The sequence below is a fragment of the Silurus meridionalis genome, chromosome 1, assembly GCF_014805685.1.
Source record: "Silurus meridionalis isolate SWU-2019-XX chromosome 1, ASM1480568v1, whole genome shotgun sequence".
In the NCBI taxonomy this organism is placed as follows: domain Eukaryota; kingdom Metazoa; phylum Chordata; class Actinopteri; order Siluriformes; family Siluridae; genus Silurus; species Silurus meridionalis.
Genome location: NC_060884.1, coordinates 35622473 through 35637472, shown reverse-complemented (window position 1 = coordinate 35637472; position 15000 = coordinate 35622473). Strand labels below are relative to the sequence as shown.

General features: G+C 43.6%; 3 protein-coding genes and 1 long non-coding RNA gene across 5 annotated transcripts in view; 2 read left to right on the top strand and 2 right to left on the bottom strand.

Moving 5' to 3' along the window:
• Positions 1–2312, bottom strand: part of endou (endonuclease, polyU-specific) — a 5350-nt gene extending 3038 nt beyond the window's left edge. The window contains exon 1 of the mRNA XM_046856710.1: positions 2199–2312. Coding sequence (XP_046712666.1) covers positions 2199–2256 — 58 coding nt within the window. The 5' untranslated portion in view covers positions 2257–2312. The remainder of the gene's footprint in view (positions 1–2198) is intronic.
• A 2290-nt stretch (positions 2313–4602) lies between these two features.
• On the top strand, positions 4603–9827 carry tsfm (Ts translation elongation factor, mitochondrial). Its single transcript, XM_046858560.1, has 6 exons — positions 4603–4740; positions 5091–5252; positions 6480–6608; positions 6944–7060; positions 7164–7245; positions 9258–9827. The coding sequence occupies exons 1-6, from the start codon at positions 4693–4695 to the stop codon at positions 9662–9664; spliced, it is 945 nt and encodes a 314-aa protein (XP_046714516.1). The 5' UTR covers positions 4603–4692; the 3' UTR covers positions 9665–9827.
• The window catches only part of LOC124391910, a 19144-nt gene continuing 8939 nt past the window's right edge, over positions 4796–15000 (bottom strand). The window contains exon 2 of the long non-coding RNA XR_006927061.1: positions 4796–4830. This is a non-coding gene — a long non-coding RNA (uncharacterized LOC124391910). The remainder of the gene's footprint in view (positions 4831–15000) is intronic.
• myl6 (myosin, light chain 6, alkali, smooth muscle and non-muscle) overlaps positions 14768–15000 on the top strand; it is an 8007-nt gene continuing 7774 nt past the window's right edge. For both annotated transcript variants that reach the window (XM_046858570.1, XM_046858578.1), the window contains exon 1: positions 14768–14922. In XM_046858570.1, coding sequence (XP_046714526.1) covers positions 14920–14922 — 3 coding nt within the window. In that variant the 5' untranslated portion in view covers positions 14768–14919. The remainder of the gene's footprint in view (positions 14923–15000) is intronic.

Sequence of the window (15000 nt, the reverse complement as noted above, 5' to 3'; positions counted from 1 at the left end):
TTGAACATGTGCTGCAGTATTAATAATGATGAGCCTCGGATTAAACCACATTTTATCTTTACTACAGACTGTGCAGTGTATGTAAATTGGGTTGCCAGGTCTTAACAAACAACACCAAACACTTCCATAAACAGAAATGGGAAACGAGTATTCCGTAAACATTACAGATGTACAAACACTAAAAATCAGAATGTCCCTCTCCAAATCCTACATCAGACACGTGCTTACACTCAGACTGTTTGTTTGTGGACATCGGTTAGATTGTGATAATCTACTAAAATAAATAAATAAAGATCTTGTTGAATTAAGGAGTATTAAACTGCCATGTACACTATTTCTCAGGATTCTGGGTGATTGTGTAACATCAAAAGAATAAAATGAAATTAGAACATCAGCACTGGAGCACTGATCCCTCAGGAGCAGAGATTAGTATTTAACCAAAATGTAAAATGTTTGAAGTTGTGAATGAGAAGATAATTACGATTAATATAATCTATAAACAGTGGATTCTGCCCCACCTGTCACACCTACCCCCCCTGTCCCCCCTATCCCACCTATCCCACCTGTCCACCTGCCCCTGTTTGAGCTAGCACAACCCTGGTGATGTGTGTGATGGCATCAGGAACCCGTCATGGTCTTTATTTGATGTGTGAAATTCTGCAGGTGGATAAAAAGTGACCTTAAAACTCCAAGCCAATATAAAGAAAACCTGGAGGCCACGCTGATAACAGAGTTCACGATGAACATTTATAAACATTTCTACATTTATCTGTGATCACGAGTGGAATGTTCCATTTCACAACACACTCCCTGCCAGGGAAAAGACGTATTTACTTTATAAAGCTCACAGTGGAACACCAGGTGAACTCTTCCTCCTCCTCTTCCTCCTGCTTCTAATTCACAGGTGAAACAGCAGCAAGTGTACAACTGTGTAAAGTGTACTCTGTACACTTTATTCCCTCATGCAGAATGCTGTGTTGTCATATGGAAAAAATGAAATAAAACAGAAAGAAATGTTCTGGAATAATGCTAGCTAGTAAGTTAGCATGCTAGCTACTGTACTTCAACATAACAGGGAAAAGATTGTGTTAGAGATGATCTTATTCCCATTCTGACTGATTTATCAGAACCATGCTGAGGTTCTCCATGTCCTTGGTGAAGAGAATTAACATTACCCAGAGACAGTAAATGAGTCTGTACAGCACCCCCTGGTGGCATAGGTCTTCTCCACACCCAGGGAGAAATCCTTGACAGGGTCACTGCAATTTCTAGAGCTCCATCAAGTGCAAGAGATTATCTCAGATTATCAGATGAGGACCTTGCCCTAACAGCCAACCTGGTGTGGATGTATAATAGCAGGTAGTAAATGTTCTAATCTCTTTATCTGTATCTTTGTAAGTATCAGTATCCTCCCATCAGCATTACCAAGTGAAAGGGTCTGTAGTTAACCCCGTGTTGAGGGTCTTTTCCTGTCTTATGAATGAGGGGATTATAATGTTCTCAAACTCTCTGGAAAGTTTCTGGAGATTTTGAAAGACAACCTAGGAGCTCTGTGAACATGGGCACGACCTGGTCTGAGGTCCTGGATGGCACTCTGTATTTCTACTCATGTGATGTCACCTTCTACTGAGTCTCTATCATGTGTGGAGAAACACAAAGAATCGGTCAGATGGTTCTACACTCACTACCCCCTGCAGTGTAGATCAATCCTGGTAAAGAGATTTACAGAACTTACTGATTTTTATTATCTCCAAAAACAGAAGGGATGAAATTTGGGGTACGCTGCCTGACCATCTGCTTTCATGCCTTTTTATTATCATTTCATTTGATACACAATAAAAAAGTATTTTTTTCTCCAGGATCCAGATCTTTCTCCTGTAATTTAGATGTTTGTTTGGTGTTCCAGGTGTGTATGTAATGAGCAGTGTTGTGTAGTCTCTCCTCTCAGAAAAGCCTGAAAGCACTCTGGTTATACCAGGGGCCGAGACTGCATCATTACACAGTATTCATTCATCTGATAGGAGCATGATGTCTAATTCTGCAATAATCCTACAGTAAAGTGTGTGTGTGTGTGTGTGTGTGTGTGTGTGTGTGTGTTTCGTGTATTTTATAACACACACTGTAAATTAAGTCCATGCTTTTTCTATGGAATGTAGCAGTAAAATGTGTGTGTGTGTGTGTGTGTGAGAGAAACTTACTGCCATGTCCCTGAGTGATCAGGGTGAACGTGAACAGAAGAAGCTGAAAGATCCTCATTGTGGAAGTGACGAATCTGTGTGAGCACAGTAACTCCAGAGATTTATTATACTCTGGAGATTTATAGCTCCCTAAAGCCCCGCCTACAATAACAGAGACCCCACCCATATTGCAGCAAGACCCGCCCACAATATCAGACTCTGGCCATATAAATGAAAAGTTCACACTCATCAAATGGTTTTTACAGTAAAGCAGTCAAGTTTTTACACAACAACTTCTCCTTCTCCTTTATTTTCATTATTTTAACATTATACATTAATAGTGAAGAATCTGTAGTGAACAGAAACCTGTTAAAGAGCAGAAGATTTATTATATAATATATAACATATATTCAGATTGTCCAAAGTGGCTCCATTTAGCTTTGATGCAGCTCATGATGTTCTCTCATCAGATTCACGAGGTTGTCACCTGGAATGGGTTTCCAACAATCTTAAGGAGTTCCAAGAGGTGTTGAGTGTGTGTTGGCTGCTTTTCCTTCAGTCTTCTTTAAAACTCATCCCACCTGGATTTAGATGGAGTGATTGAGTAGGCCAGTTATCTGTCTCCTTCTTGAACAAATAGCTATTACAGAACCTAGAGGAGTATTTGGGGTCATTGTCCTTTTGGAAACCAGATGCTAAGCTGCACGTCGCTGTAGAATATTGTGGAAGCCATGCTGGTCAAGTGTGTCCTCAATTTTAACTGAAACACCAACAGTGTCACCAGCAAAGCACCTCCACACCATCACACCTCCTCCTCCATGCTTCACAGTGGGAACCACACATTCAGGAATCATCTGTTCACCCTGTGTACATTTAACAAATACACGGTGCTTAGAACCAAACATCTCAAAGTCTCATCTGCTTGTTGATCTTCTGAAGTGATGGTTTCTTTTCTCTTTTTTTTGTCTTAAGAGTGTTTCTCGCTATAATATGGATTTGTACAGTAGTTGTAGTAAATTTCCTCTGCACAAGACAACCAATGCTCTAAAGTACATTAAGAAGGTAAAAAATATCACAAATGAACTTTTGATAAAACGCACCTGTGACTTGAAACACATTCCATGTGACGACCTCGTAAATCTGAGAGAACGCCAGGACTTTGCCGAGCAGCTATAAAACTACATGGAGCGACTTTGGGGAAAAAATAAAAAATAAAATATTTATAAAAAAATAAAAATTCTGGGTTGTTTATCACAAGGTCTATAGCAGAACCTGATCCTGCTGTTCCTTAATGCTCAGAGTCTTCAGCAGATCCACACATCTAGAGTTCCACACATAGAAGAAACATTCAGATGAGATCCTGGACATATAATGCTCAAAGGGCAGAGTCTTTAGATCAGATCAGATTAGACTTTATTGTCAATGAGCACAGTACAAGTACAAAACCAATGAAGTGCAGTTACATCAGGTTTAAAGTGCAAAGAGACCATGAGGACGGGCGGAAGCTGGGAAAGATGTTGAAAGTAAGGAAGAGGAGAAGGGTGAAGGAGATGGAAGGAAGGAAGATGATGAAGGGGAGGAGGGTGATGGAGGTGAGGAAGATGATGAAGGGGAGGAGGGTGATGGAGGTGGAAGGAAGGAAGATGATGAAGGGGAGGAGGGTGATGGAGGTGAGGAAGATGAAGGGGAGGAGGGTGATGGAGGTGAGGAAGATGATGAAGGGGAGGAGGGTGATGGAGGTGAGGAAGATGATGAAGGGAGGAGGGTGATGGAGGTGAGGAAGATGATGAAGGGAGGAGGGTGATGGAGGTGAGGAAGATGATGAAGGTGAGGTAGATGATGAAGGGAGGCGGGTGATGGAGGTGGAAGGAAGGAAGATGATGAAGGGAGGAGGTGATGGAGGTGAGGAAGATGATGAAGGTGAGGTAGATGATGAAGGGAGGAGGTGATGGAGGTGAGGAAGATGATGAAGGGAGGAGGGTGATGGAGGTGAGGAAGATGATGAAGGGAGGAGGGTGATGGAGGTGAGGAAGATGATGAAGGTGAGGTAGATGATGAAGGGGAGGAGGGTGATGGAGGTGGAAGGAAGGAAGATGATGAAGGGGAGGAGGGTGATGGAGGTGAGAAAGATGATGAAGGGGAGGAGGGTGATGGAGGTGAGGAAGATGATGAAGTTATTCTACTAAATTGTATGTATTGTGATGTTTCTTCTCAGCGTTGTGTGGGGTTTTATCGTACACCTGCATGTTGCTGTCAGTGTTATTGTTCTGGTTTGTTCCTGATGTGTTCCTGCTGCAGTGATGCACGTGCCCATTACATACCAATACAATACAGTAACCTTTAGAACAGGACGGAATCTTTCTCCCGACCGCCAGGTGGCAGTGTGACTCTCTCTTACACACACACACACACACACACACACACACACACACACACACACACACACGCGGAGGTAAAAGTGTCGTGTCCTTCCTGCTTGCCGTAGTGCGCGTGCTGCAGTGTCTTTCCCGTCAACATGGCGGCCTCCAGAGTTTTCTCCTCTCTCAGATCTCACATCTCTAAGGTAGGAGTCTCAGTGATCTGATCCTCACCTACTACAGCACACACACACACACACACACACACACACACACACACACACACACACACACACCTTGCATCTAATGTACACTCCACTGGTGTACTGTATAACCCTCACACTGTACTCGTGTGTGTGTGTGTGTAATTTATTACACACATTTATACCTCTATGTTATATTAATTACATTTGATGTAATAAATAAGGTTTAATTATTGATCAGAAAGATTTGATAAAGACATAAAAATAAGCCCCTGGTGGTCTCAGTGCTGTAGAATGTGAGTTCAGTGAAGGTTACATGATCATCTCTCAGAACTGATTGTGTGTGTGTTCAGGTGAGGTCAGCAGGGTGTGTGGTGTGTGTGGAGTGTGTACACACTGGGCGCTCCATGTTCTCCGCTGATAAAGCTCTGCTGCTGAAACTGCGCAAGAACACAGGGTACACCTTCATCAACTGTAAGAAAGCTCTGGAGAAGTTCAGCAATGACATCACACAGGTGCGTGTGTGTGTGTGTGTGTGTGTGCGCGCGCGCGTGTGTGTGCGTGTGTGTGTGTGTTTAATGAGAATGTTTAAAAGGATAGAGCTCCAGGATGGTGAGGTATGTGTGAGCCAGGCTGGACACTGTGGTGGTTTGGGTTGGAGTGTTTGTACTTGATGGTATTTTTGGGTAATAAGAAGTCGGGCTGGAATATTAGCTGCTCTCTCATGGGTTAATAGTTCTGTCTCTTTAGGAAGCTACGGGAGGTGTAGAGGTTTAGTGTATCTGTGGAGGCACACAGGCTTTTCACTGAGTTCATAAGTTATTACCGTATTTTTCAGACTATAAGCCGCTACTTTTTTCCCACGTTTTGAACTCCGCGGCTTAAACAACGAAGCGGCTTATTTATAGATTTTTCCTGGGTTTTTCCCGGTTTCACAAACTTCAAGCCAAAAAACTGAACCCCAGAACATTAGACCGATTAAATTTCCGAACGGAAACGAAAAAACGCACCTCACCTGTGTTCTGAGCTGCACGGCATCGGGAGAAAAAACTTCTTTTAAATGCAAGATGATGCCAAAAGATAAACTCCTGAGAGAAATAGTTGTAAGAGGAAGACAGTGAACAATGACTTTCTTGGTCGGCTACTGTTTAGATACAAGCCGTTGTAACGTGTTGAGTCTGGGTGAAGGGAGAGCTCACTAACTCCAGTTACAACAGAAATCATATAAACACAGACAGCTTTCCAAAACTCCTGCTTTTTTATTTTTCTTATCAACAGCGTTACGGGTTAGTCAAAGAAACTTATTATTTTCTGATGCTCATTTCTAAGGACATATTCCTCGGTCTTGCACACATGCAGTAAAAGCGGGAAAATGCAGCAGCAGGTTATTCCCAAAATGCCGCTCTGCTCTTAAAGGAAGCGCAACATATTTCACCCGTTACACCATGTAACAGACACTGTCTTTCATTAAAGCCTGTGTAAAGTTCATTAGTTTCAGTGTAGACATTATTTATGTTCAAAATATTTGTAAAATTCAGTGGGTGGGGCTTATATATGGGTGCGCTTAATAGTCCGGAAATTACGTATTTATTTTCTAAATAGTGGAAATAATTGTGAATAAATGTTGTGTGTAACAAACACTGATCTCTGAAGTGGAATTTTTAACCTCTGGTAAGTCTGCTTTTACAAGGTGTGTGTGTGTGTGTGTGTGTGTGTGTGTGTGTGTGTGTGTGTGTGTTCAGGCAGAACACTGGCTCCATGATCAGGCTCAGAAGGAAGGCTGGAGTAAAGCGAGTAAACTGGAGAACCGGAGAACCTCTGAGGGTTTAATCGCTCTGCTGAAGAAGGAGAAAATTGCAGTTATGGTGGAGGTGAAGATTATCTCTCTCTCTTTCTCACATACACACACACACACATTCAAATAGTCAGAGTAATCAGCTGGTGATAATTATCCCTATTTAACAGATTGTGTGGGTGTGGGGGTGGGGGTGTGGTGTGGGTGTGGGTGTGTGATATGAACTACATGTTAATATAAAGTCAATCTTCCTGATATGGTTTATAGTAAGAGCACATGCTTAAAAACATTTGTAGATGATGAGTACAGGAGAAATGATTACGCTCTCAGACTGATTATTAACACAATCCACATATACACTCTGTTTAGTGTCCTGTACTGAACTGTGTGTGTGTGTGTGTGTGTGATTAGGTGAACTGTGAGACTGACTTTGTGGCGAGGAACGAAACATTTCAGCAGCTGGTACAGGACGTGGCTTTCGCTACACTGGAGCATCATCAGAGCAAAACTATGAGTGGATATATGAAGGTACTCACGTGAACCACATCCTTCTCCATGTGTACTCATTAAAACAGCTTATAAATCCTGTGTGTGTGTGTGTGTGTGTGTGTGTGTGTGTGTGTGTTTACAGAGCATGATGTCTGCTGAAGATGTGTGTAATCTCACTGTGCCTGAGAGTTCTTCTGTTGCAGACCAGCTGGCTCTTGCTATAGGTAATAAACACAAACAGGAAGTGCAGCAGTGTTTTAAGGCGGCCCTGACTGGTGGGCGGAGCTGCCCATGAGTGGCCCTGAAAGCTGGGTGGAGCTTAATTAATAGTTCAATTTAAATTAAATTGTTTATTTGTTTTGAGCTTTTAATAATGAACATTGTCTCAGAGCAGCGTCACACAGATAATGTGAAGATAAAATGAAGATCTTTATAAGTGTAAGTTTGTCCCTGATGAACAAGTCGGTGGAGACTGTGGTGAAGGAAAAACTCCCTGAGATGCAGAAGGAAGAAACCTTGAGAGGAACCAGACTCAAGAGGGAACCTCATCCTCATCTGGGTTCCACCGAATGTCCATTTATTACAGATACTGCAGCGTGAGAGCGTTAAGTGCTTTATACGTCAGTAGTAGTATTTTATAATCAGTGTGAGATGTAATTGGGAGCAGTGTAGATGATTAAAACAGGGCTGATGTGATCATATGTTCTAGATCTAGTGAGGACTCTTACTGCTGCATTCTGAACTAACTGAAGCTTATTTCTGCACTTACTCCAACACCCAGACAGTAAAGTGTTACAGTAGTCTAATCTAGATGTTACAAAAGCATCTACTAGTTTTTCTGCATCCTGTAACGACATCATATTTCTAATTTTAGCAATATTTCTAAGGTGAAAGAAGGAGATCCTGGTGATATTATTCACGTGAGACTCAAATAATAATCACACCGAGGTCTGTGACTGCTGAACACACTGAGACAGAAACTAGTGAAATACATGAGGATTTAAAAGGATCATTTTGCTTTTTCAGTCTGTTTAGAAAAGTTGTAATTGGCCCATAAAGAAACAGACACGCCCACACATTAAAGTTCAAAGAGCAGGTGTTTAATCTCTATTGATATTACACTTTATATTTGGTCGAGACTCTTATCCATAGTAAATTATAGTAATCTCATATATACACTGAGTAGGGGAGGGTTAGGGGCCATGTTCAGGGGCCCAGGAGCTGCAGCTCAGTGGTGCTGGGATGTGGACTCCTGATCAGAAGGTCATCTCAACCTACCGAGCAAAAATTACAGTTTAAATAAAATTTGATATTTAAATTCAATCTTTTCTTTCCCTCCTCTGTCTCTCTGTTCCCTCCTTCTCCCCTCCCCTCCTCTGTCTCTCTGTTCCTCCTTCTCCCCTCCCCTCCTCTGTCTCTCTGTTCCTCCTTCTCCCCTCCTCCTCTCTCTCTGTTCCCTCCTTCTCCTCCTCTGTCTCTCTGTTCCTCCTTCTCCCCTCCTCTCTCTCTGTTCCTCCTTCTCCCCTCCCCTCCTCTGTCTCTCTGTTCCCTCCTTCTCCCCTCCCCTCCTCTGTCTCTCTGTTCCCCTCCTTCTCCCCTCCTCTGTCTCTCTGTTCCCTCCTTCTCCCCTCCCCTCCTCTGTCTCTCTGTTCCTCCTTCTCCCCTCCTCTGTCTCTCTGTTCCCTCCTTCTCCCCTCCTCTGTCTCTCTGTTCCCCTTCTCCCCATCCTCTGTCTCTCTGTCCCCCCTTCTCCCCTCCTCTGTCTCTCTGTTCCGCCCCTCTCCTCTCCTCTGTCTCTCTGTTCCGCCCCTCTCCCCTCCTCTGTCTCTCTGTTCCTCCTTCTCCCCTCCTCTGTCTCTCTGTTCCCTCCTTCTCCCCTCCTCTGTCTCTCTGTTCCTCCTTCTCCCCTCCTCTGTCTCTCTGTCCCCCCTTCTCCCCTCCTCTGTCTCTCTGTTCCCTCCTTCTCCCCTCCTCTGTCTCTCTGTTCCCTCCTTCTCCCCTCCTCTGTCTCTCTGTTCCCCTTCTCCCCTCCTCTGTCTCTCTGTTCCCTCCTTCTCCCCTCCTCTGTCTCTCTGTCCCCCTCCTTCTCCCCTCCTCTGTCTCTCTGTTCCGCCCTTCTCCCCTCCTCTGTCTCTCTGTTCCTCCTTCTCCCCTCCCCCTCCTCTGTCTCTCTGTTCTGCCCCTTCTCCCCTCCTCTGTCTCTCTGTCCCCCCTTCTCCCCTCCTCTGTCTCTCAGGACGTCTGGGGGAGAATATCTCGGTGAGACGGGCGGTGTCAGTAGGGGTTCCGGCTGAGTGGCATGTGGGGTCGTATGTACACGGGCCGGTGTCAGGGCGGAGCAGGGTGCCGATGGGACGTTATGGAGCTCTGGTGGTGTTCCAGGGTGGGCCTGAGGGGCAGGAGGAGGTGTTGGGTAAGAAGCTGGGGCAGCACATCGTGGGCGAGGCACCTCTGAGCCTGGGGCATATAGGAGATGTGTCTTGTGGAGAATCAGAGACACGTCTTTTACCTCAGAGCTTCCTGTTAGACCCCCAGTACACAGTGGAACAGTTCCTTGCTCTGCAGAATGCACAGGTTCTCGACTTCATCCGCTTTAAATGTGGAGAGGAGACACAGGAACAACACGCAGCACTCGCCTCCTAATCATCTGTTTTTTCATACCAAATTACTTACACACACACACACACACACACACACACACACACACACACACACACACACACACACTGTTTATGATGATGAACTATCTCCTGTGTTTGGGATGTAACCCTGTGCAGTGAAAATAAACTGTTGATGTCTCCCCCTGCTGGTTCTCAGTGTGTAATGTGTCCTTTGCATAGATGTTTGTGTAAATGTTTTTAATGGACTCTGTCACGCAGCAGCTTTGTTAGTGAGTATGTGTATGATTTAGGGATGTGAGTGTGATTGTGTGTGTGTATGATTGTGTGTGTGATTATGTATGTGTATGATTGTGTGTGTGTGTGTGTGATGTATGTGTATGATTGTGTGATTATGTATGTGTATGATTGTGTGTGTGTGTGTGTGTGGTGTGTGTGTGTGTGATGTATGTGTATGATTGTGTGTGATTATGTATGTGTATGATTGTGTGTGATTATATATATGTATGATTGTGTGTGTGTGTGTGTGATGTATGTGTATGATTGTGTGTGTGATTATATATGTGTATGATTGTGTGTGTGATTATGTATGTGTATGATTGTGTGTGTGTGTGTGTGATGTATGTATGATTGTGTGTGTGATTATGTATGTGTATGATTGTGTGTGATTATGTATGTGTATGATTGTGTGTGTGTGTGATGTATGTGTATGATTGTGTGTGTGTGTGTGATGTATGTGTATGATTGTGTGTGTATTATGTATGTGTATGATTGTGTGTGTGTGTGATGTATGTGTGTGTGTGTGTGTGTGTGTGTGTGTGTGTGTGTGTGTGATTATGTATGATTGTGTGTGTGTGTGTGTGTGTGATGTATGTGTGTGTGTGATGTATGTGTATGATTGTGTGTGTGATTATGTATGTGTATGATTGTGTGTGTGTGTGTGATGTATGTGTATGATTGTGTGTGTGTGTGTGTGTGTGAGTGTGTGAGAGTGAGTGAGGTATGTATATATGTATGTATAACCCTAGATTTTTGCTCACCGTTCTTGTGATCATTTTGACCCCACGGGGTGAGATCTTGCGTGGACCCCCAGATCGAGGGAGATTATCAGTGGTCTTGTATGTCTTTCATTTTCTAATAATTGCTCACACACTTGATTTCTTCACACTAAGCTGCTTACCTACTGCAGATTCAGTCTCCCAGCCTGGTGCAGGTCTACAGTTTTGTTTCTGGTGTTCTTTGACAGCTCTTTGGTCTTGGCCATAGTGGAGTTTGGAGTCTGAGTGTTTGAGGTTGTGGACAGGTGTCTTATACTGATAACCAGTTCAAACAGGTGCCATTAATACAGGAAACAAGTGGAGGACAGAGGAGCCTCTTAAAGAAGTTACAGGTCTGTGAAAGACAGAAATCTAGATTTTTTTATAGGTGACCAAATACTTATTTTCCACAATAATTTGCAAATAAATTATTTAAAAATCAGACAATGTGAATTTCTGGATTTTTTTTTAATCTCATTTTGTCTCTCAGAGTTGAAGTGTACCGATGATGAAAATTACAGGCCTCACTCATCTGTTTAAGTGTGAGAACCTGCACATTTGGTGGCTTAATAAATACTTTTTTGCCCCACTGTATGTGTGTGATTGTGTGTCAGTGTGTGATTATGTATGTGTATGATTGTGTGTGTGTGTGTGTGTATGAGTGAGTTTGTGTGATTAGATTAGAGAAGAGAAGAGGTGGAGAAGGTGGAGGAGTTCAGGTACCTGGGTCAACAGTGTAAAGTAATGGAGAGTGTGTTAGAGAAGTGAAGAAAAGAGTGCAGGCAGGGTGGAGTGGGTGGAGAAGAGTGATAGCAGGAGTGATTTGTGATAGAAGAGTATCTGTGAGAGTGAAAGAGAAAGTTTATAGGACTGTGGTGAGACCTGAGATGTTGTATGGATTAGAGACAGTGGCATTGAGTAAAAGACAGGAGGTGGAGCTGGAGGTAGCAGAGCTGAAGATGTTGAGATGTTTGTTGGGAGTGACGACGATGGACAGGACAGGTGAGATTGAGGTGGTTTAAGATAAGATAAGATAAACCTTTATTCGGTTTGGTGCAGTAGGTAATAATATATGGTAAATATATACGATATACTGTGTAAAGATTATTCTTAGATAAACGTGTCAGAAGATAAAATACTCAATGATATGAATGTGAGTATGATGCAGTATATACAGTATAAATATAGGTGAAATGTACAGTAGTGTAAATGTAAGTATGGATGGTGTGAAAATGTGGAGTGAATAAACAGTTCAAAACACACAGAAGTGACTGCAGTATTAAATCAGCTGTTCAGTGCAGTAACAGCTACAGGAAAAAATATTCTTCAGTCTGTTTGTGCTCTGAGGCACCTGTAGCGCCTCCCGATGGGAGAAGGGTGAATACTCCATGAGGCACCTGTAGCGCCTCCCGATGGGAGAAGGGTGAATACTCCATGAGGCACCTGTAGCGGCTCCCGATGGGAGAAGGGTGAATACTCCATGAGGCACCTGTAGCGCCTCCCGATGTGCATGATTGTGTGTGTGTGTGTGTGTGTGTGTGTGTGTGTGAGTGATTATGTATGTGTGAGTGTGATTATGTATGTGCATGATTGTGCATGATTGTGTGTGTGTGGTTATGTATATGCATGATTGTGTGTGTGTGTGTGTGTGTGTGATTATGTATGTGTGAGTGAGTGTGATTATGTATGTGCATGATTGTACATTCCGGGAATCCTCCACTCCAAACTCCTAAACCTTACTATACCCCCTGCCATCTGTCAATGGATCACCAGCTTCCTGACAGGCAGGAAACAACAGGTGAGACTGGGAGGTGTTACCTCCGGTATTCGGACAGTCAGCACTGGTGCTCCTCAGGGGTGTGTCCTTTCCCCACTGCTATTCTCCCTTTATACGAATGACTGCATATCAAGTGACCCAACTGTCAAACTCCTGAAATTTGCAGATGACACCACGCTCATTGGACTAATCCAAGATGGTGACGAGTCTGCATATAAGCAGGAGGTGAAGCAGCTGGTGCTATGGTGCAGTCAGAACAACCTTGAGCTAAACACACTCAAAACTGTGGAGATGATAGTGGACTTTAGGAAACATCCTTCAACACTACTCCCCCTCACAATATCCAACATTCCTGTGTCACCTGTGGAGAACTTCAAGTTTCTGGGCACTACCATTTCCCAAGACCTGAAATGGGAATCAAACATAAACTCAATTCTGAAAAAGGCCCAGCAGAGGATGTACTTTCTAAGGCAATTAAGGAAGTACAGTCTGCCACAGGAGCTGTTGATACAGTTCTACACTGCAGTCATTGAATCTGTCCTGTGCTCATCAATCACCATCTGGTTTGGAGCAGCAACAAAACAGGACAGAAACAGACTGCAGAAAACTGTTAAAACAGCTGAAAAATCATTGGTGCCCCCCTGCCCACTCTCCAGGACTTGTACCATACAAGAACCAGAAACCGGGCAGGAAAAATCATTAATGACCCTTCACACCCTGGACACAACATCTTTCAGCTCCTCCCTTCTGGCAGGCGCTACAGAACTTTGTTCACTAAAACTGCCAGACACAGGAACAGTTTCTTTCCCCAAGCAATCACCCTCACTAACAACTGACCATAATTATATTCCTGCTCATATCTATGAGTACTGCACAGAACTGTCACTCATCACATTATCTGTATATGTTGCACACACTATTGCTTCTGCTTCTATATACTGTACAAAGTTTTATAGTAAACTCTCTCATCATACCTGGCACACAATACTGTCATTTGCACTACCATGCACTCCCACACTTTATGTACATTACTGGTCTGTATCCCTATTTATTACCCACACTGTCTATACTGTCTCATATTGTCTGTATTGTCTTGTATAGTCTGTTTTTGTCTTGTTGTGTCTGTTTTGTCATGTATAGGTTTTTATTTATGTCTGTACTTTTGAGAGTAACAAACAACTGGAACCAAATTCCTTGTGTGTGTCAATACACTTGGCCAATAAACCTGATTCTGATTCTGATGATTGTGTGTGTGTGTGTGTGTGTGTGTGTGTGTGTGTGTGTATGTGTGAGTGTGATTATGTATGTGCATGATTGTGCATGATTGTGTGTACGTGCATGATTTGTGTGTGTGTGTGTGTTGTGTGTGTGTGATTATGTATGTGTGGCCTTCAGGAGAAATCCCCCAGCATGCCCCCCACTCACCATCATGAACAGCACTGTAACAACACTGGAGTCATCCACGTTTCTGGTACCACCATCTCTGGGACAATAACATTGACTCAATTGCTAAAAAGCCCAGCAGAGGTTGTAGTTCCTTTGTCAACTGAGCAAATTCAATGTGCCACAGGAGCTGCTGAAACAGTTCTACTGGCCATCATAGAGTCTGTACTGTGTAGAGCTATAACTGTCTGGTTTAATTCAGCTACAAAATCAGACATCAGGAGACTTCAGAAGACGGTCAGGGCTGCTGAGAGGATTATTGTTGCCCCACTGCCCAATCTCCAAGATCTTTACTCCTCCAGAGTGGAGAAAAGGGCTAATAACTTACTTTGGACCCCACACACCGAGCCCACTCTCTCTCCGTACTGTTACCTTCTAGTGCAGAACCTCATCCACCAGAACAGCCAGGCACAAGAACAGTTTATTCCCGCAGGCTATAATCAGCATGAACAATTACAATATTCATAATTACACACCGTCCATCACAACTGACACGTTTATACATAAATCCAAATCGTCCATTTATAAAAACTCTGTGTGTGTGTGTGTGTGTGTGTGTGTGATTATGCATGTATGATTGTGTGTGTGTGTGTGTGTGTGTGTGTGTGTGATTATGCATGTGTATGATTGTGTGTGTGTGTGTGTGTGTGTGTGTGTGTGTGTGTGCGCGTGTGTGGTTATGCATGTGTATGAGTGTGTGGCTATGCATGTGTATGATTGTGTGTGTGTATGTATGTGTGTGTGTGTGTGTGTGTGCGTGTGTGTGGTTATGCATGCGTATGTGTGTGTGGTTATGCATGTGTATGTGTGTGTGTGTGTGTGTGATTGGTAGTATGAGGAAAGAGCCGGATGAGAATGGAGGCTGTCGCACGCCTGATCTGATTGGTCGGTGTTGGTTGACTCGAGGTGACGTCACGTGTATAAAAGCCGGCCGCGGTGTCGGGAGCGCGCAGGGCTCGGTCTCTCAGTGTTCCGGTTGTTTCTCTTCCCGCTGTCTCACTTCCCCTCTCTTCATCTGTCACAATGGTGAGTGAATGAATGAAAACACATTTACACACAGATAAAACCCGATTCGTCTGTTTGCTGGTGCTGTTTTACTCGTGT